Source organism: Scyliorhinus torazame, chromosome 11 (assembly GCF_047496885.1).
Source record: "Scyliorhinus torazame isolate Kashiwa2021f chromosome 11, sScyTor2.1, whole genome shotgun sequence".
NCBI classification, from domain to species: Eukaryota; Metazoa; Chordata; class Chondrichthyes; order Carcharhiniformes; family Scyliorhinidae; genus Scyliorhinus; species Scyliorhinus torazame.
Window position 1 is genome coordinate 91,344,870 of NC_092717.1, and position 19,869 is coordinate 91,364,738.

Consider the following 19,869-nt stretch of genomic DNA (forward strand, 5'->3'; position numbering starts at 1 on the left):
TAAAGGAGAAAGAAGATGGTGGAGTGATAATGGGGAACTTAAAATATCTTATTACAGATTGGGACAATAATAAAGTAAAGGGCAGGGTGGAGGATGAGTTCATGAAATGTGTTCAGGAGAATTTTCTTTATCAGTACAATTCTAGCCTAAACAGGAAAGACGCACTCTTAAATCTGGTTCTGGGGAATGAGGGGAGTCAAGACAATCAGTGTCACTGGCGAACATCTGGGGAACTGCGATCCCGAGGGAACAGCGTATCATAAGATATAGGCTAATTATGAAGAAGGACAAGGCACAATCTACAGTTAAAGTACTTAATTGTTGGGCGACATGGTGGTGCACTGGTTAGCACTGCTGCCTCGCAGTGCTGAGGACCTGGTCTTGTTCTGGCCCCGGGTCACTGTCCGTGTGGAGTTTGCACATCCTCCCCGTGTCTGCTTGGCTCTCACCCCCACAACCCAAAGATGTGCAGGGTAGGTGGACTGGCCATGCTAAATTGCCCCTTAATTGGGAAAAAAAAGTAAAACAAATAAATGTTAAAAAAAAATTTTTTTTAAAGGACTTATTGAAGGAGAGTGAATTTCATTGGGTTGTGAAGGGCCCAATGCAGATAAATTGGAATCAGAGATTGGCAGGCAAAATTATAACAGAACACTTGATATACATCCTGACATGAGGGAAAGGGTAGAGCAACCAAAGCCAGGGCTCCTGGATGACAAAGGAGATATAAAGATGTAACAGGATGTGTATGACAGATATCAGGTTGATAATACAATTGAGAACTAGGCACGTCGTCGTTTCTTGAAAAAACAAACTTTAAAAAACCTGCACCACTAATATTCTTCTGAGGGAATGATATATCACAGTTCTAAAATTACTTTTGCAGGGTGACAGAATTTGTTCGGCAGTAATTATCACTTGTTTATAAATGGACTAGTTCTAATTTTTACATCGGTCTTTAGTGTCCAGCCAGTGGGTATGTAACACAAATTCATGCCATTACATGAATTTCAATTAGAGTGATTACTTGCAAGACATACCAGCCTTTCTGTTCATATAGGCTTGTATCAGGGAGCAGAAAAGCTGTCTCCATATGTTCACTCTGTCAGTTGCACTTGTGAATGTGCCTGGGCAGAATATTAGAGAGGACATTGGAAGTGGGGTCTGCAAAACATTTTGTTCAGCTGACGCCTGGGGCTTGAAACTGTCTGCCATATTTTGCCTGAAGCCTAAAACATGGAGATCTAAGTTGCTTGCTGCCTGCCTTGCGCTGCTGCAGCTGTGCTGGTCTCAAATTGCTTGCTGCTGATGTAGTGTGCTTTGCATTGTAGCTAACCTCAGCAGTAAATTGTAGTGCTGGAAACTGCTGCTTTAATACTTAACCTCAATGCCAATCCTTATTGGCATTGCTAGAAATCAATTCTTGTGCTTACATTGTAGATTGATTGCTGCTTTAATTACTAGTCTTTTGTGAGTCCATAATAACTGCATGTTGAACCATGGTAGCTACTGGTAAGTTTATGAGTTAACTTGTTATTCGTAGTCTTATGCATGAACAAACTGTGGATTGGTGCTGCTTTGATCACAGTGGTGTATCTATTAGGAAACCACAAATCACTACTGTAATTAAAGTACTGTGTGGAGGCGTGCAGCACGGTGATGTAGTGGGTTCGCTCTGCTGCCTCACGGCTCCGAGGCCCCAGGTTCGATCCCGGCTCTGGGTCACTGTCCGTGTGGAGTTTGCACATTCTCTCCGTGTTTGCGTGGGCTTCGCCCCCACAACCCAAAGATGTGCAGGCTAGGTGGATTGGCCTTGCTAAATTGCCCCTTAATTGGTAAAATGAATTGGGTACTCTCAATTTTTTTTTAAAAAAAGTACTGTGTGGAGGAGCAGGGTTTCTCTGTCAGCAGCTTCCAGCTTTCCAAGATGAGCTGTTCATGTTCGGCCACTAGAAATTGCCCCTCAGGTGTCCAGGGATGTGCAGGTTAGGTTATGGGGTTACGGTGGGTGGACATGGGTAGAGTGCTCTTCTGAAGTGTCACTGTAGACTCGATGGGCCATATGGTCTCCTGCACTATAGGGATTCTATGATTTACCCTGTGATAACAGTGATAGCCTCACTGTTTTTGCTATGGCAAGGTGACTTCCGGTGGCGGACATGAGCTGATTGGTCGCACAGAAGATAGCTCAAACTTGGGAAGCTTAGGTCTTGACTCTTTCTACCCGGTTAACAGACGCTTTGTTGGGAAAAAGTGCAGAATAATTGGAGGGTATTGGTTTCTCCTCCATAGGCGGATTACAACACCCAGCAGAAGTCGAATTAGGCTTCAACTCAAGAGGTGGAGGGCCCTTGTGGCGCAGCAACAGAAAGGATGGCGGAGTTGGATATGTTGTCGTCGCCTACCCCACTACCGGTGGAGCAGTTGATGGCGTTCATCAAGGGGAAATTCAAGAGTCATCGGCAAGAGTTGCAGGAAGACCGGTCCAAGGCGATTGAAGGAGCAGTAGCCCCTCTTCACGGGTCTCTGGAGAGTGTGGAGCAGCTGTTGGGAGTTGCAGAGTGCAATGATCCAGAAAGGGCGATATCTAACAAAAGTGATCGGATCATGGAGTTGGAGGTGGAGGTGGCATTGTTGGGAGAGGCCTACAAGTTATTGAAAACGAGGGTGGATGATCAGGAGAATCAATCAGGGGGCAGAGCTTGAGAATCGCCGGGCTGCCGCAGAGGGGTCAAGGGAACAAGTGCCACAGATTATGTGGCGAGGATGTTCGCGAAGCTGGTTGAGGAGGACGTCTTCAAGAGGTACCCGGAGGTGGATCACGCCCACCGGTCGCTGCGGCAGAGGCTGAGAGAGGGGGAAACGCCGCTGTCAGTAATCGTTCGGATGCACAAGTTCGAAGAGAAGAAGCAAATTTTGAGGTGGCCGAAGGTGACACAGACTGTAGCTGGGAGGGGAATTGGATCTACCAGGACACTGGATCCGACTTGGCAAGGCTGCGCTCTTTCGGAGCAAGGTTCCGTTTCGGATGTTGTACCCGACTAATGTCTGGGTGACATTTAAGAGCAAGAAACAGTATTTCACGTCGCCAGAGGAGGCGAATGACTTTGTAAGGAAGCATGGTTGGGGGAGGGTGGGATACAAATGGTAGGATTTCATGGTTCTGATTTGCTTGTATTGTGAATGGTTGAAAGTGTTATTGTTTCATATGTTTTCTTTTGTTATGCTCGGGAGAATGGTTTAGAGGCCTGGTTTTTTTCTCCTCCAGCTGGAGATTGGTAGGGAGGCTGGAAGCTAACTCCACCTAGCTTGCACATTTTTGGGGTGTGGGGGTGAAACCCACGCAAACACGGGGAGAATGTGCAAACTCCACACGGACAGTGACCCAGAACCGGGATCGAACCTGGGACCTCGGCGCCATGAAGCCGCAGTGCTAACCCACTGCGCCACCTTGCTGCCCTTGCTTCCGTTTACTAGCATCCCTGCTAGCATGGCAGCCCCCACCGAACATCTACACAAAGGAACCTGCCACCATCACCCCCCCCCCCCCCCCAAAGGCCGGAGCCCCCTCACTACCAATCTAATTTTGTTACTTAATATAGAATATATCATTATTACATGTTTATATTTTCATTGCATGTTTCCACTTTGCTTTCCCATTTGTCTTTCTACACCTTTCATAAGCTCATCATATTCCCTTTTGTATCATTTCCTTTATTGTGTATGCAATTTGTATATGCTTTTCTGTAGATTCAATTTTACCCTCAACTTCTTATTTATTTTTGTTTTTGCATTCCTTGCGAGTTTTATCTGGTTTTTAAGTGGAATATTATTCCCTGGGCTTTATTGATCTAATTTAATTACTGCCCATTGTTATTCGATTTATTTGTCAATCATTAGCCTCATTTTTCTTCCCTTAGTTAAATTTGCATTCTCTCATAGTTGCCGTTTCTCCAGTCTATCACCTTGGTGTTTGTAATAACTTTATAAAGCATTTGCTTAAACTTCATCATATTGTGGTCAATTCTCTCTACTTTTTCTCCCAAAATTGCTCTTCTTTTCTGCTTTAGTTCACTTCTCATTACTCGATCTAGCATTGCTGCCTCTCTTGTTGGGTTTTCTAATGCGTCAAAAAATGTACAAGACATTTAAAACACAACTTGTGCTTCTATAGCAGTTCTATCGTGATAAAATGTTCCAAGTGGCGTCACAGAGGTGTTATAACACAAAATATGAGCTACCGAAAGAGCTATTCAGCCAGATGATCAAAAGCTTGGCCAGAGAGGTATGTTTTAATGAGCATCTTAAAGGAAGAAGCCCTGACATGTGAAGATAGGAGGGTCACCAAGGCTGGAGCAATTCAAATTGGGGACGTTAAGGGCCTGGAATTGTAAGAGTACAGATATCTTGGAGGGCTGGAGAGCAGGAGGAGATTACAGAGATAGGGAGAGGCCACACCATAGAGGGATTTGAAAACAAGGATGATAATTTTAAAACTAAGATGCTGCTTAACTGGGAGCCTGCTCGGTTAAACATTTTAAAAGCTCCAGCCATTTTGCCCATTTAGCTTCCTCTCCCTGCCTATTTGGGGTAGTTAAAATCCAGCATGATTATGATTGTATTTATTTTTACTCAATTCTTGTATCTGCCGACAAATTTCTTCCTCTACTTCCTTTGCACTATTTATTCTGTATGCCCCCAATTGTGTAGCTTTCTATCCTTTATCTTAATTCATATGGATTATACTTCAACTCTGTTAGTTATATTCTTACTTGCTCCTGCCATTATGTCATTTCTGATTAACACAGCTAACCCCATCTTTTCCTCCTTCCATATCATTCCGAAGTACATAATAATTTACAATATTTTCTACTATTCCAATTACATTTAATTCCTCACCTTTTATTTTTGCCTCCAAATCCCCCATTTTGCTGTTCACACTTGCTACATTTCTATACAGGCATTATATCCATCTCAAGCTTCCCCCTATACTACTTAATGTTATTTCCAAAATCCTACTTATCCTTTCCATTAGGACCTTAGACCCAGCAATATTATGAATTCCGTCACAGTGACTTGTGAACTAAAATTCCCTCTTCCCATGACATTCTTTCAATCACACATTCAGTTTCTTGCTCTCTTCCCTGATGGCAATTAGGGTATGACTCAGGTTTTCGGGGGATTGGTTCCCTCAAGGCCACGCTTTATAATTTAGCACTTAGAACCTGCCATTCACTTAGTAGGAACTCCTCCTTTTACTTCACCAATATTTGGTCTTACTTCTGCAACACTTGAAATAAAAACAGAAAATGCTGCTCAGCATCAGTGCAGCAGTATTTACAGGTCGTGGTTGGACACGATTTGCAGGAGTGTTTCACTCTGGCTTCCTGCCTCACACTGTGGTCTTGTCTACACCCGGGCGGCCTTGGAGAGGGAGGATGCTATGCGCCTATGGGCACAGTAGCATAGTGGTTATGTTGCTCAATTAATAATCCAGAGACCTGGACTAATTATCCCAAGAGTCAAGTCAAATCCAACTGCGGCAACTGGGAAATTAAATTCAGTTAATTAAGTCAATCTGAAAATAAAAAACAAAACTCATCTCAATGATGGTGACCATGAGACTGCTGAAGTTTTATACAAACATATGGACAAGAAACAGGTACAGGCCATTTAATAAGATCAAATCTGCACCTTGCGCCCCCCCCCCCGCCCCGCCCCCCCCGCCCCCCCGCCCCCCCCCCCCCGCCCCGCCCCCCCCGCCCCCCCCCCCCCCCCCCCCCCGCCCGCCGCCGCCGCCGATAATCTATCACTCCCTTGCTTACCCAAGAATCTGTCCACCTCGGCCTTAAAAACGTCCAGAGACTCTGCTTCTACCATCTTTTCAGGAAGAGTTCCAAAGAATCATGGCTCTCAGAGAAAAAAAATGCCGCATCTCTGTTTTAAATGGGTGATCCCTTAATTTTAAACAGTGGCTCCCTATCTCTTTATAAAAACCCACCTGCATTAATGTCCTTTAGAGAAGGAATTGTGTCATCTTCATTTAGTCTGGGTAATATATGACTCCAGACCGAAGCAATCTGGTTCACTTTTCACTGTTCTCTGAAGTGACCTTGCAAGCGACATCAGCCTAGGCATTGGACATGACAAAGACCTGCCCAGCCCAATGACCCCGCAAAGTCCTTTTCACTAACATCTGGGGATTAGTGCCAAAATTGTAAGAGCTGGTCCACGGACTACTCAAGCAACAATCTGATACGGTTATACACACAGAATCATACCTTTCAGTCAATGTCCCAGATTCCTTCATTACCAGCCCTGGGTATGTCCGGTCCCATCTGATGTGGCAGGACAGAGTTATACGGTCAAGACAGAGTGTCCCTGGGGATCTGAGTATGTCCGGTCCCACTGGGAGCAGGACCCACCAGATGTGGCAGCATAGTGATATACAATCAAGAAGGAGTGCCCCCGGCGGTCCTTAACATTGACTCTGGACCCAGTGAAGTCTTGTAACATCAAACATGGGCAAGGAAACCTCCTGCTGATTACCACGAACTGGCCTTACTTAGTTGATGAATTAGTACTCCTCTATGTTGAATGAACACTGCTTGAAAGAAAGAGTGAATGTAACAAGGAAACAGAATATGCTCTATTTAGGATTTTCAATGTCCAACACGAAGAGTGGCTCAGTAGCTCCACTGCTGACCAAGTACTAAAGGACATAGTTGCCACTAGGCCTGTTATATGTGGTGGTGAGTTAGCATGAGGGATAAGCTTATTGACTTTGTTCTCACCAATCTACCTGTTGCAAATTTATCTGTTTCTAACTATCACAAAGTACGCCGATGTTATCTGCGAAGGTATCCCAATTTGCAACACCGGTTGTGAGGTTGTATAATTTTATTTTGATTTGGTGTGAGGAGGCAAGTGAAACCACAGTGAGACTAAATAGTCCAGTTGTGTAATAATTCTTAAAAGACTATGTATTAAAGTAAAGACAAATACACACAAACAGCACTGCTCTACTCTCGTGTATTAAAATGCATGAATTACTAAGCACATGCGTTTATATAGAACCTACCCTTGCTATAAAATATATCTACAATATCGGAACTCTGTAAGACATCCCCATTTCCCCAAACAACATCCAAATTAAATAACTGCTTATAGTTACCACACAATACAGGGATGATACTCAAGTCTGGGATACATCTTTTCCAAGCCCAGAAAAGATATTTAAAACTGCCGTTATGAAGGTTTTCTGAACTGCCTTGGCTCTTGATGCTTAGAGGTTTGTTTCATAGAATTTACAGTGCAGGAAGCCACTCGGCCCATCAGATCTGCACCAGTGCTTGAAAAGAGCACCCTACTCAAGCCCACGCTTCTACCCAATCACCGTAACCCAGTAACCCCATCTAACCTTTTGGAAACTAAGGGGCAATTTAGCATGGCCAATCCACCTAACCTGCACATCTTTGGGGAGGAAACCGGAGCACCTGGAGGAAACCCACGCAGGCACAGGGGGAAAGTGCAAACGCCACACAGTCACCCGAGGCCGGAATTGAATCTTGGTCCCTGGAGCTGTGAGGCAGCAGTGCTAACCACTGTGCCATCCTCATGTAATCTTGACCTCTAGGCTGCTTGCTGAAAACCTTTGGCCTTCAGGCTTGCTGGCTGGAAACTGGGTGTCTGGTTTCTGAGACTTCCAGTTTTTAACTGCCTCCCTGGCTTCTGATCATCGGGCCAATTATACCTTTGTTCTTCTTTGATTATTCCCTCTGTGTTCATCTATCTGCCTCTATCAACTACCTTGACTGAACATTAACGTATGTATACCTCACTGACCTTCCCAATTGTCTAGAAGCGGTTTCTCCTCATAAGCTATTCATGCCTGATGATCTAAATGGCCTTCTAACCTTGTTATTGGGAGAGGCGCATCTCATTTGGGGCCTTTTGAATACTAACTATTGCTATCTTTACACAGATTTATATCTGTTGCTCAACATCTCACATCCTATTATGTTTTTAAATTTGTTTCTCTGCTATTGCTAGGCAGATTCATGACAGTGGCAACATTGGTAAGAGTGAACACCACATATTTCTTGTGGAGGAGTCATGCCATTTTCACGCTGAAGACACCCTCTATTGTATTGGCACTATACTAAATGGGATAGATTCAGAACAGATCAACCAGCTTGAAAGTGGACATCAATGAGGCGCTGTGGGCCATCTTCAGTGCCGGAATTTGTATCACACCACAATCTGTACTCTCATTGCATGACATTCATTAGTTTACCATACCATCAAGTGACTGGACCAACCTTGGTTCAATGAGGAGAGTAAGCCAGGTGCAGTTCCAGGAATACCTAAAAATGAGGTGCTACCTTGGTGAAGCTACAATTTAGGCCTACATTTACGGCAAACAATGAAAGCTTCATGCTCTAAACAGAGCTAAACAACCCAGATCAACAGATCAGATCAAAACTTCAGTTTTACCATATCCAGGCACGAATGGTGGTGATTAATTAAACAAAAGGAGGAGGAAGCTCAAGGACATTTCCATTGTCAATAACGACAATGCTCAACATGTGAACGAAAAAGACTAGGTTGCAGCTGGTGAAACTGTTTTCAGTCAAGTGTGCTGAGTGGATAATCCATGGAGCCTCTTTTTGAAGTTCCCATCATCACAGTTCCCATTCAATTTTATTATTTCCAAATTATATCAAGAAACATTGGATCCAGCAATGGCTATGGGCCCCGAAAGCATACTGGCTATGGTTAGACTTGCGTTCCAGAATTAGCCATGCCTTTCGCGAAGCTATTCCAGTGCAGCTCCAATTCTGGCAATAGCGGGACATATTGGCGGCCAAGTCCTATTCATAAAAAAGCAGGTGAATTATCACCCCAATTGAATACTCTCAATCATCAACAAATTGATGGAAGGCATTGTTGACGGTGCTTTTAAGCAACACTAATATAGCAATAACCTGTTCACCTCACTGATCCCAAGATTAGTTTTCTTTTTCTTTAAAAATATTTTTATTCTTCTCCTTTTTCACATTTTCTCCCAAATTTACACCCAACAATAATCAGTAACGAATGCAATGTCAATCCCCATATCAATAACAACCATCCCATCCTCCCACCAAACGCCCAAACATTAGCCCGCATGTTAACATAAACAAATGACAAAAAGGAATCAGGAATCACCCATAGTCACCATTAACACATACAGTCCCCTTCCCCAACCCTCCCAGCAGCCCCCCACCCCACCAATCTTCAATGTAATCCAATTCTTTAAAGTGCATAATGAACAATGCCCATGAATTGTAGAATCCCTCCATCCTTCCCCTCAGTTCAAATTTCACCTATTCAAGAGTCAAGTATTCCAGCAGGGCCCCCGGAACATCAGGGCACAGGGTGGAGAGGTTGATCTCCACCCTAAGAGGATCTGCCTTCATGCGATCAATGAGGCGAAGGCTACAACATCTGCCTCGCACCCGTTTCCAACCCTGGCTGGTCCGACACCCCGAATATGGCCACCTGAGGGCCCGGGTCCAGTTTCACGTGCACCACTTCAGAGATTACCCTAAAAACCTCCTTCCAGTAATCCTCCAGCTTTGGACAGGATCAAAACATATGAACATGGTTTGTGGGGGCCCCCCCACAATGTTCACACACATCTTCTACCCCCTCAAAGAGCCGGTTCATCCTCACCCTTGTACAGTGTGCTCTATACACCACATTCAGCTGTATCAGCCCCAACCTCGCACACGAGGTGGAGGCGTTCACCCCGGAGCACCTCACACCAGAACCCCTCCTCCATACCCTCTCCCAACTCTTCCTCCCACTTTGCTTGATCCCTTCCAGCGGCGCCTTCTCCTCTTCCAAAATAACCCCGTAAACCTCCGATACTACCCCCTTCTCCAGTCCCCCCCCCCCCCGTGGTCAGCACCTCCTCCAGCAATGTGAAAGTCGGCTCTAGTGGGAAGCTCTGTTATCTCCTTTCTGGCAAAGTCTCGAACCTGCGTGTATCTAAATATTTCCCCCTGCTCCAGCCCATACTTTGCTCCCAGCTCCTTCAATCCCGCAAACCGACCCCCAAGAAACAAATCTTTTCGTGTCCTAATTCCTTTCTCCTCCCATCTCCGAAAATTTCCATCCCACCTCCCTCCTCAAATCTATAGTTCCCCCGAATCGGCATTTCCCTTGACCCTGCCCCCAACCCAAAGTGCTGGCAAAACTGCCTCCAAATTCTCAACAAAGCTATTACTACCAGACTCCCGTCCCTCGCGGCGCTGTCGCTCGCGCCTTCAATCCCGACCCCCTACACAAACTCTCCTCCACTCTGACCCATTGGGAGTCAACCCTCTGACCCAATAACCATTCAGCCTTCATAAGGTCAGAAGTGGGGATGATATTGCACAATGTTCAATTGCATCCGTAAATCCTCAGTGTCTAAAAAAGCACCTAGCCACCTCTCCTTGACATTCAATGGCACTAGTATCATCAAATCCCCTAGCATCAACAGTCGGGAGATCACCATTGACTAGAAGCCGAACTGGGGTAACAACATAAATAATACTGTGGCTCCAAGACCAGATCAGAGCTTGGATATTTTGTATATTGAGTCAGGACTTACCTCCTGACTTCCCAAAGTCATTCCACCATCTACAAGGCATTAAGTCAGAAGTGTAATGGAATACTCTCACTTACCTGGATAAGTACAGCCCCATAACACTCAAGAACACTCTGTTCAAAAAGGAGGGAGACAGAAAGCAGAAGCACAGCCAGAAAACCAAACATTGGTAAAATGTCAGAGTCCAATATTAAACAGGGAGTACAGGTTGAGCATCACTTATCTGAAATTCCTAAAGCTGAAAAACTCCAAAATCTGCATTTCTTTTTGAGCGTGACATCACAAATGAGAAATCCCAAAAGATTTCAGGCTAATACGCAGTTCCCAATGTGTGTCACACACGCGCAATTGCCAATGTACTCTGCACATGCACAGTTCCCAACATGCGACGCACATACGCAGTATATTCCGAAATCTGAAAAATTCCGAAATCCGATACACCCTCGGCCCAAGCATTTCAGATAAGGGATTTTCAACCTGTAGCGGGACATTTAGAAAATCATAATACAATCAGGCAGATTCAACATGGCTTTGTGAAAGTGAAATTGCATTTAACAATTTTTGTTTTTTTAAACAAATTTAGAGTATCCAATTCATGTTTTCCAATTAAGGGACAATTTAGCGTTGCCAATCCACCTAGCTTGCACATCGTTGAGTTGTGGGGACGAAACCCACGCAAACACGGAGAGAACATGCAAACTCCACACGGACAGTGACCCAGAGCCGGGATCGAACCTGGGACCTCGACGCCGTGAGACAGCAATGCTAACCACTGCACCATCGTGCTGCCCAATTTTGTTTTATTTTTAATTAATTTAGAGTACGCAGTTCTTTTCTTCCAATTAAGGGGCAATTTACCATTGCCAATTGACCTACCCTGCACATCTTTGGGTTGTGGGGGTGAGACCCACACAGACACAGGGAGCAAACACCACATGGAAATGCTTAGGAAATCAGAAGCACAAAGGGACTTGGGAGTCCTTGTTAGAGATTCTCTTAAGGTTAACGTGCAGGTTCAGTCAGCAGTTAGGAAGGCAAATTCAATGTTAGCATTCACGTCGAGATGCCTAGAATACAAGATCAGGGATATACTTCTGAATAAGGCTCTGGTCAGACCTCATTTGAAGTATTATGAGCAGTTTGGGGCCCCGTATCTAAGGAAGGATGTGCTGGCCTTGGAAAGGGTCTGGAGAAGGTTCACAAGAATCATCCCTGGAACGTAGAGCTTGTCGTATGAGGAACGGTTGAAGACTCTAGGTCTGTACTCTTTGGAGTTTAGAAGAATGAGGGGGGGGGGGGGATCTTATTGAAACTTACAGGATACTGCGAGGCCTGGATAGAGTTGAAGTGGAGAGGAGGAAAAACTAGAGCCAGAGGACACAATCTCAGACTAAAGGGACGATCCTTTAAAACAGAGGTAAGAAGGAATTTCTTCAGCCGGAGGGTGGTGAAAATGTGGAACTCTTTGCCGCAGAAGGCTATGGAGGCCAAATAACTTTTAAGACCAAGATAGATGGGTTCTTGATTAATAAGGGGATCAGGCGTCATGAGAAGAAGGCAGGAGAATGGGTATGAGAAAAATATCAGCCATGATTGAATGGCGGAGCAGACTCGATGGGCCAAGTGGCCTAATTCTGCTCCTATGTCTTATGGACCTGGGACCGGGATTGAACCCAGATTTTGGTGCCGTGAGGCAGCAGTGCTAACCATTGCACAACCGTGCTGCCTGCTTTGACAAATGTATTAGGGTTCTTTGAGGATGCAACAGCAGGGTGTGTAAAGGGGAACCAATAGTTGTGGTATATTTGGTTTTCGAAAAGGCATTCAATAAGGTATCACGTAAAAAGCTACTACATACATTAAGAGCTTATGGATTGTGTCCTCTGGTTCTAGTTTTCCTACAAGTAGAAACATCGCCTCCACGTCCACTCTAACCAGGCCTCGCAGTATCCTGTAAGTTTCAATAAGATCTCTCCTCATCCTTCTAAACTCAAAACGAGTACAGACCCAGAGTCCTCAACTGTTCTTCATACGACAAGCTCTTCATTCCAGGGATCATTCTTGTGAACCTCCTCTTGACCCTTTCCAAGGCCAAGACAATCCTTCCTTAGATACGGGGCCCAAAACTGTTCACAATACTCCAAACGGGGTATACTAACATGGGTAGGTAACAGGAAACAGAAACTCAGGATAAATGGGTCATTTTGAGAATGGGAAAGTGTAACTAGTGGAGTGCCACAGGTATCAATGCTGGGGACTCAACTATTGTCACTTATGTTAATAACTTGGATGGAGGAACCGATGGTATTTTAACTAAATTTGACAGTATGAAGATAGATCGGAAAGCAAGTTGTTAGGCGGTTACAAAGAGTCTGTGAAGGGATATAGATAGGTTAGGTGAGAGTGTAAAAATGTCAGATGGAGGAATATTTGAGAAAATGCGAGGTTGTCCACTTTGGCAAGAAGAATAGATTTAAATGGAGAGACTGTAGGAGAGAGATTTGGGTGACCTTGTGTGTGAGTCACAAAACATTAGCATGCAGGTACAGCAAATAATTAGGAAGGGGGATTTAGCATAAAAGTAGGGAAGTCTTGCTACAACTATACAGATCATTGGTGAGACCACACCTAGAGTTGTGGGTGTAGTTTTGGTCTTCTTACTTAGGGAGAGATATATTTGCATTGGAAGCCGTTCAGAGAAGGTTCACAAAACTGATTCCTGGGATGACGGGTTGTCTTGGAAAGGTTGAGCATGTTGGGCCTTTACTCACTGGAGTTTAGAAGAATTACAGGTGATCTTATTGCAACATCTAGGATTCTGAAGGGACTTGACAGTGTAGATGCTGAGAGGATGTTTTTCCTCCTGGGGGAATCTAGAACTGTGTGTGTGGGGGGGTGGGGGCTGTGCGCACAGTTTAAAATAAGCGGTCACTAATTTCCTTCAGAAGGCTTTTAGTCTTTGGAATTCTCTTCCCAAGAGAGCAGTGGAGGCTTGGTATTTGAATATATTCAAGGTTGAGTTAGACAGACATTGAGATCTACAAGAGCAGCAAGGTGGCACAATAGTTAGCATTGCTGCCTCACAGCGCCAGGAACCTGGGCTTGATTCCGACCTTGGGTGACTGTGTGGAGATTGTACATTCTCCCTGTGTCCTGCCATGTTAAATTTCCCATTAGTGTGGGGTTACGGAGATAGGGCGGGGCAGTGGGCCTAGGTAGCGTGCTTTATCAGAGGGTCTAGGTAGCGTGCTTTATCAGAGGGTCGGTGCAGACTCGCCTCATCTGCACTCTAGAGATTCTATGATTCTAAGGGAGTCAAGCATTGTGAGGGGCAGAGAGGAAAGTGGAGTTAAGGCCACAATCGAATCAGCCATGATCTTATTAAGTGGTGGAGTAGGCTTGAGGTTCTGAACGGGCTACTCTGCTCTTATTTCTTATGTTCTTGCAAGAAGCTGAACACTATCCAGGACAAAGTAATCCACTTGTTTGGCACTCAATCCACCGTAACCATTTACTCCCTCCGCCAGTTGTGTACCATCCATAATGTTGACTGTGTCAACTCGCCAAGGTTTCTTTGACAGCATCTTATAAACCAGTGACCTCAAACCACAGTTTAGAAAGAGAAAGACAGCAGGCATATCGCAACACCATAACCTCCAAGTTTCCCAAGTCACACGCCATCCTTACTTTAAAATATATTGCTGTTCTTTCATCTTCTCCTTTGAAATGAGATGATCCAAAAGAAATTTCATAGGATTTTCAAAATCACGAGGTGCATAGACATAGTAGATACAAACTGTGTCAAGAACCGAAGGACACGGATTTAAAATGATTGGCAAAAGGACCAAAGACGACATGTGGGAAAAGTAATTTTTACACTGCGAATGGTTGCAATCTGGAATATACTGCCTAATAAGGTGGTGGAAGTGGATGAAATTGTGGCTTTCAAATATGAATTGAACAAGCATTTGATGAGCAAATTTTTTTACAGGGAAAGGGTTGGATAGTGCGACGCTAAATTGCTCTTACAAAGAGCTGGTGCAGGCTTGAATGTTCCCCTTGTGTGCTTTACCCATTCTATGATTCTAGGTGAATATCCTTGAGCTCCTTACCTAATATGATGAATGTAGGAATTTCAGATATACTGTATTAGGCCCAGTAAAGGTTGAAAGCCTGGGTAGCATGTGACTGCTGCAGTCATGTTTTTAAAAATCCCGGTTTGAAAGGCAGCTAGGCTTTTTGAAGCCAGAGTGTAATTAAAGCATCGTAAAAGTTTGGGCTAATGGACTTTATTTTAAGAGGGTTTCCCGAGGAGTAGATAGCTAGAGACATTGGGCGGGATTCTCCGTACGCCGAAATCGGGTTCGGCGATTGGCCAGAGAATCAAGGTTTGTGACCTAATCGGGAACGCGCTGCCTTTGCAATGGTCCGCACCCTCCAAAGATGCATACTTAGAGTACGCCGTGTGACATATCGACGGCCTCAGGACGTTGCCTAAGGCCCACCTACTCCGTCCCCGACCGGCCGAGTTCCTGGCAGCGTCGGTCACATGTGGTCTCACCCGTTGGGAACTCGGTGTGGCAGCTGTGGATTCAGTCCAGCACCGCCAGTCAGGGGAGGGCCGATCCACAAGCTGGGGGCACTGTGGCTCACGAGCCAACCAAAGAGCGGGGCACTATTTCGCAGGCCCGGTCTGCGAGCGGCCTGCACCATGTTGCACGGCACAGCCACTGTCGGCCGCTGTATTGCGCAGCCACAGACCCGGCAATTCTCCAGGCCATATCGGCAAGTGGAGCCGGGTGCTCTACGCTGCCTTGATGCTAGCCCCCAGCCAAACGGAGGATCGGTGGCAGTTTTACACCATTGTATCTGTTGTAAAATGCCAGCGTGGGGACATTGCCTCAAAATTGGAGAATCCAGCGCACTGTGTTCAGCTTAGTGAGATGCTGTAGTTAATGGGATGAGCCAGGATCTGAAGCAATCAGGTGTTGAGGCTTTCAGAGTTAGTTTTTGGCTGGAAGGTGAGCCGAGAAGGATTCTGAAGAGTACAGCCAGAGATTTCTGCATTATTCTGACAGGGTGCCAGGTCTCTTTCTTTTAAGTAGTCTCAAAAGATCTCTTTCTCAAAGTGGCAGTCCAAGATATCTCTTTACAGCAAGTACGCCCGAGTCTGCTAACTGTATTTAAAAAGTGAATTGTGACCCGAGATGGCTTGTTGTTTAAGTGGAAATAAAGATGGCAGTTAGGGGTTATTGTATCACTGTATTGATCAGCATTGTTTTAGGAGTAATTGTTAGCTATTTTCTTGTGTGATGTTAAAGACATTGTAATACTACTGTGTTAGCAACAAAGTTTGTTTTAATATACCAGGGACGGGATTCTCCGACCCTCCGCCGAGAATCAAACCACCTCTCTTACCGGTAGGACTAGGCGGCGCGGGCGGGCTCTGGGTCCCGGGGGGTGCCCCCACAGTGGCCTGGCCCGCGATTGGGTTCCACCGATCCACGGGCGGGCCTGTGCCATGGGGGCACTCTTTTCCCTCCGCCTCGGCCACAGCCTCCGTGATGGCCAACGTGCAAGAGACCCCTCTGCTCTTGCGCAGGGATGACATCAGCAGCCACAAACGCTCCCGCGCATGCGCTGACTTCCGCCGCCCATCTAAGTCCTTTCGGCCCCAGCTGGCGTGGCACCAAAGGCCTTCCATGCCAGCCAGTGGAGCGGAAACCACTCAGGCACAGGCATAGCCCCTCACGGTGAGTGCTTGGCCCCTAAAGGTGCAGAGAAATCCGTACCTTTGGGGCGGACCGATGCCGGAGTGGTTCACGCCACTCCATCCCGCCGGGTAGGGGAGAATCCCGGCCCTTATCCCTATTTTGCATGCAATCACTCCTGGAGCAAGATATCCTCTCCTCAACAGTCTTACAATATTCCACTGTTGGGTGTCTGGTCCAGGAAACAGTGCAGTAAGAGCATTTACATCATACTAATAACACTACGTTTTTTAAAAAATTCAGTCTAATGTTGTGTCAAACCTTATTTTTCCAAAATTTGATCATCGGCCCTTAAGAGTAAAAAATAGAAATGTGGCCGCGCAAGCGAAAAAGTTGTATAATTCCTGCACTAGGTGAATTGCTCATTCAGAGGGCCAGTGTAAACACGATGGGCCGAATGGTCACCTTCTGTGTTGTAATGATTGTGATTCAATAAAATTACAATCCTGTGTCCCACTTATGTTCTTGCAAGAAGCTGAACACTATCCAGGACAACGTAATCCACTTGTTTGGCACTCAATCCACCGTAACCATTTACTCCCTCCACCAGTTGTGTACCATCCATAATGTGGACTGTGTCAACTCGTCAAGGTTTCTTTGACAGCATAAATTTTATTCGCAGCACTTCTGAATAGTTAATTCTTTCGAGGATAGAAACGACTCCAGATTAAGGCCGAAAATCATCGGTGAAGCGAGTGGGAGTTTTATTCTGGAGGCCTTTCCTACCTGGCGCCGCGCACATTAGACTCGAAGGGGCAGAACTGCACGATGATCTCTTTCACTGTTTTCAAGATCACTCTCCCCCTGCCCGCCGCCATCTTACTTCACTCGCCTTTGACCGACCTGCCTGCAGCGCGGAGCGGGTGGTTTGTGTCGCCGTGCACCCTGGGAATTGTAGTTCCTTCCGCGACCCGAGAGTCAAGCAGTTTGAAGACGCGTTGGAGGCGTCGCTGCGTCACGCAGGACGCAATCCTTCCTCAGCCTGCCTGTCTGCGTGCGGCTCGCAGGGCTGCACAAGCGCGCTCGGGGTCTGTCCAGCTGTTTCCAGCAGCTTGTCTCGCACACTGTGGGCGTAGCAGAGTTGAGAGCCAGAGCGAATGTCGCTGCACTGGAGAAGCTTGTGGGGGTCCAAATTATTGCAGCACAGAGAGAAAGCGCGATCACTATTCATAATGCAGCACCTTACAATTTACTGCTCTAACTGATGTTTGTTGCAGTACTTGAGCTCCATCAACTTGTGTATGAAGCAGCTGCGCGAATTAGCGGCTTTCGTCGTTTTTCATGGTAAGATTTTTTTGAAACATTCTTTGTAAATGTTCAGTTTCGCAGCCAGATTTGTGAAATATGCAAATTATTTATTCTGTGTGTGACATCTAGGAACTAGTATCTAGAAAGTCTCACGGTTTGGTGGGAGTACTCTTCACAGCGTAGATGTACATACAGGCAGCGTAATACTTTGTGTTGTTGCTTGGAGTACAATGAAAAACTGACATTGATTTGTGGAATGCCCAAAGGATAAAAAACTGGACATTTAAAACGTAAAATTAACATGCATAGCCTTGTACAGCATTTTAGCTTATTTTCAACTTCGTACAGTAAATATAATTATTCGTCTTTAGTAACGTAATAGCATTAGGCAGTTCACACGATTATCTTTAAGTCTTGTTGGGTTTTCATTAGAAACCATCACAGTTGTCTATGTGACTTGGATTCAAATCTGCAGTTTGTGTACTGTTGAATGTTGCATAAGTGCACAATCATTTTATTTGCACTCAGAGTTCTGAAGAGGTGTTTTCGGACATCATTTAAAATGTAATTCATCCTTCACCAATTTTTTGCCACACTTTGGATAAAAATTCCTTTGACCGTATGTTAAATACCTGTTCTTTCGTATACTTGTGCAGTTAAATATAAAGTGTTTATCATTCTTACATTTATGAAGCACTCTTAAGTGAATTTCACGGAATCACATAGGCAAAACGGTGATTGTCTCGATAATTGTATGATAGATGCTTGTTATATGTTACATTTTATTTTAGTACGTTGAGTGACAAAACCAAATGTTTGTTTGTGATTACATGTTTAGCTGATCTTCTAGGGACTAAATGGCAATTGATTGTAAATATCGGTCATTAAATTAGTCTGGATTTAATATACTGAAATTATGTGGTATCGTTTGGAAATTCTTTCCATAGTCAAAACACAAATTTCTAAATGTATGTTCCTATCCCCTTTAAATGCTGTTCTAAGTGGTTTCTGGTGAAATTGTTTGCAGGTTTCATCAAACGTTTCCAACTGGATGCATTACAGTGCTTTTAAACAGAAAAATATTGCATGCTTTCTTGAGTTATGATATGACAAAATGCATACTACATTACATGCAAACACATTTAAAGTTCATTTCATTCAGTGATGTTACTCATTGCCATATGGTCATCTGAGTCATGAATGATGCTGAGACGATATAAAGCTGGTTCAGAAGTTTTCGGAGGAAGGAATAACAACTTGCATTTATTTAACATCTTTGATTTAGAATAACATCTCATGCCACTTCAAAGAGATGTAAATTTAAAAGAAAATATGCCGAAGGAGAGATAACAAAAAAGTTTGGTCAGAGATGTTTCTCACTGAAAATGTTTCCTACATTTTAGTGTTTTCCGAGATAATCAAAATCTCCTGTAATTAAAGTTCAATTGGTCCAAAGTTGAATCGGCTGAGGTCAGTGAGAGTAGCGGTGGTGGCAAAGGAGTGGAGGGTTTTGGGGGGGCACATGGGGGGGGTGGATCCATGGAGGTTTGGCAGGCCAAGGTCGAACGTTGTTTTTCTCCCACGTTCACAGGGTGTACTCTCGAATCGACTAATTTGTGGCATTGGCAGGGGTGGTCAGTTCAGAATACTCGGCAATTGTTGTATCGGACCAAGCACCGCACTGGATGGACTTGTGCATTGGGGAACGACGTAGGAATGTCCACTCTCCGCATTGCTCTTTGCCTTGGCTATAGAGCCATTGGCAATGGCGCTGAGAGCGTCAAGGGACTGGTAGGGGATAGTACGGGGGGGGGGGGGGGGAGAGGTGGAGCATAGGCTCTCGCTGTATGCGGATGATTTGCTGCTCTATATGTCCGACCCGTTAGAGGGTATTGGGGCTGAATTCAGCCGGTTATCGCAGCAGGTTCTTGGGGTATAAATTGAACATGGGGAAGAGCGAGGACTTTCTGATCAAGATGAGGAGGCAGCAAAGATTGGTGTGTTGCCATTTAGGGTGGTTGGTGGGGGGGGGGGGGGGGAACGTTCAATACTTGGGCATTCAGGTGGCACGGGGTGGGAGCAGTTGCATAAGCTGAATTTGGCCTGGTTGGTGGAACAGGTGAAGGGGAATTTTAGGAGGTGGGAAGTGCTCCAGCTGTCATTGGCGGACGGGTGCAAATGGTGAAGATGATGATCCTCCCGGGGTTCTTG

The 19,869-nt window shown here is 45.2% G+C and overlaps 2 protein-coding genes across 7 annotated transcripts in view; one reads left to right on the plus strand and one right to left on the minus strand.

Annotated features, from left to right (window-relative positions):
* The window catches only part of mrpl53 (mitochondrial ribosomal protein L53), a 63,869-nt gene extending 46,566 nt beyond the window's left edge, over positions 1-17,303 (minus strand). Inside the window, exon 1 of one of the 2 annotated variants that reach the window (XM_072467492.1) lies at positions 17,137-17,303. In XM_072467492.1, the coding sequence (XP_072323593.1) occupies positions 17,137-17,228 (92 nt within the window). In that variant the 5' untranslated portion in view covers positions 17,229-17,303. The remainder of the gene's footprint in view (positions 1-17,136) is intronic. The other variant, XM_072467493.1, reaches the window with a different exon arrangement.
* Positions 17,304-17,425: 122 nt separating this feature from the next.
* pag1 (phosphoprotein membrane anchor with glycosphingolipid microdomains 1) overlaps positions 17,426-19,869 on the plus strand; it is a 344,956-nt gene continuing 342,512 nt past the window's right edge. For all 5 annotated transcript variants that reach the window (XM_072467488.1, XM_072467489.1, XM_072467487.1 and 2 more), the window contains exon 1: positions 17,426-17,694. The gene's annotated coding sequence lies outside the window, so the exon portion shown is untranslated. The remainder of the gene's footprint in view (positions 17,695-19,869) is intronic.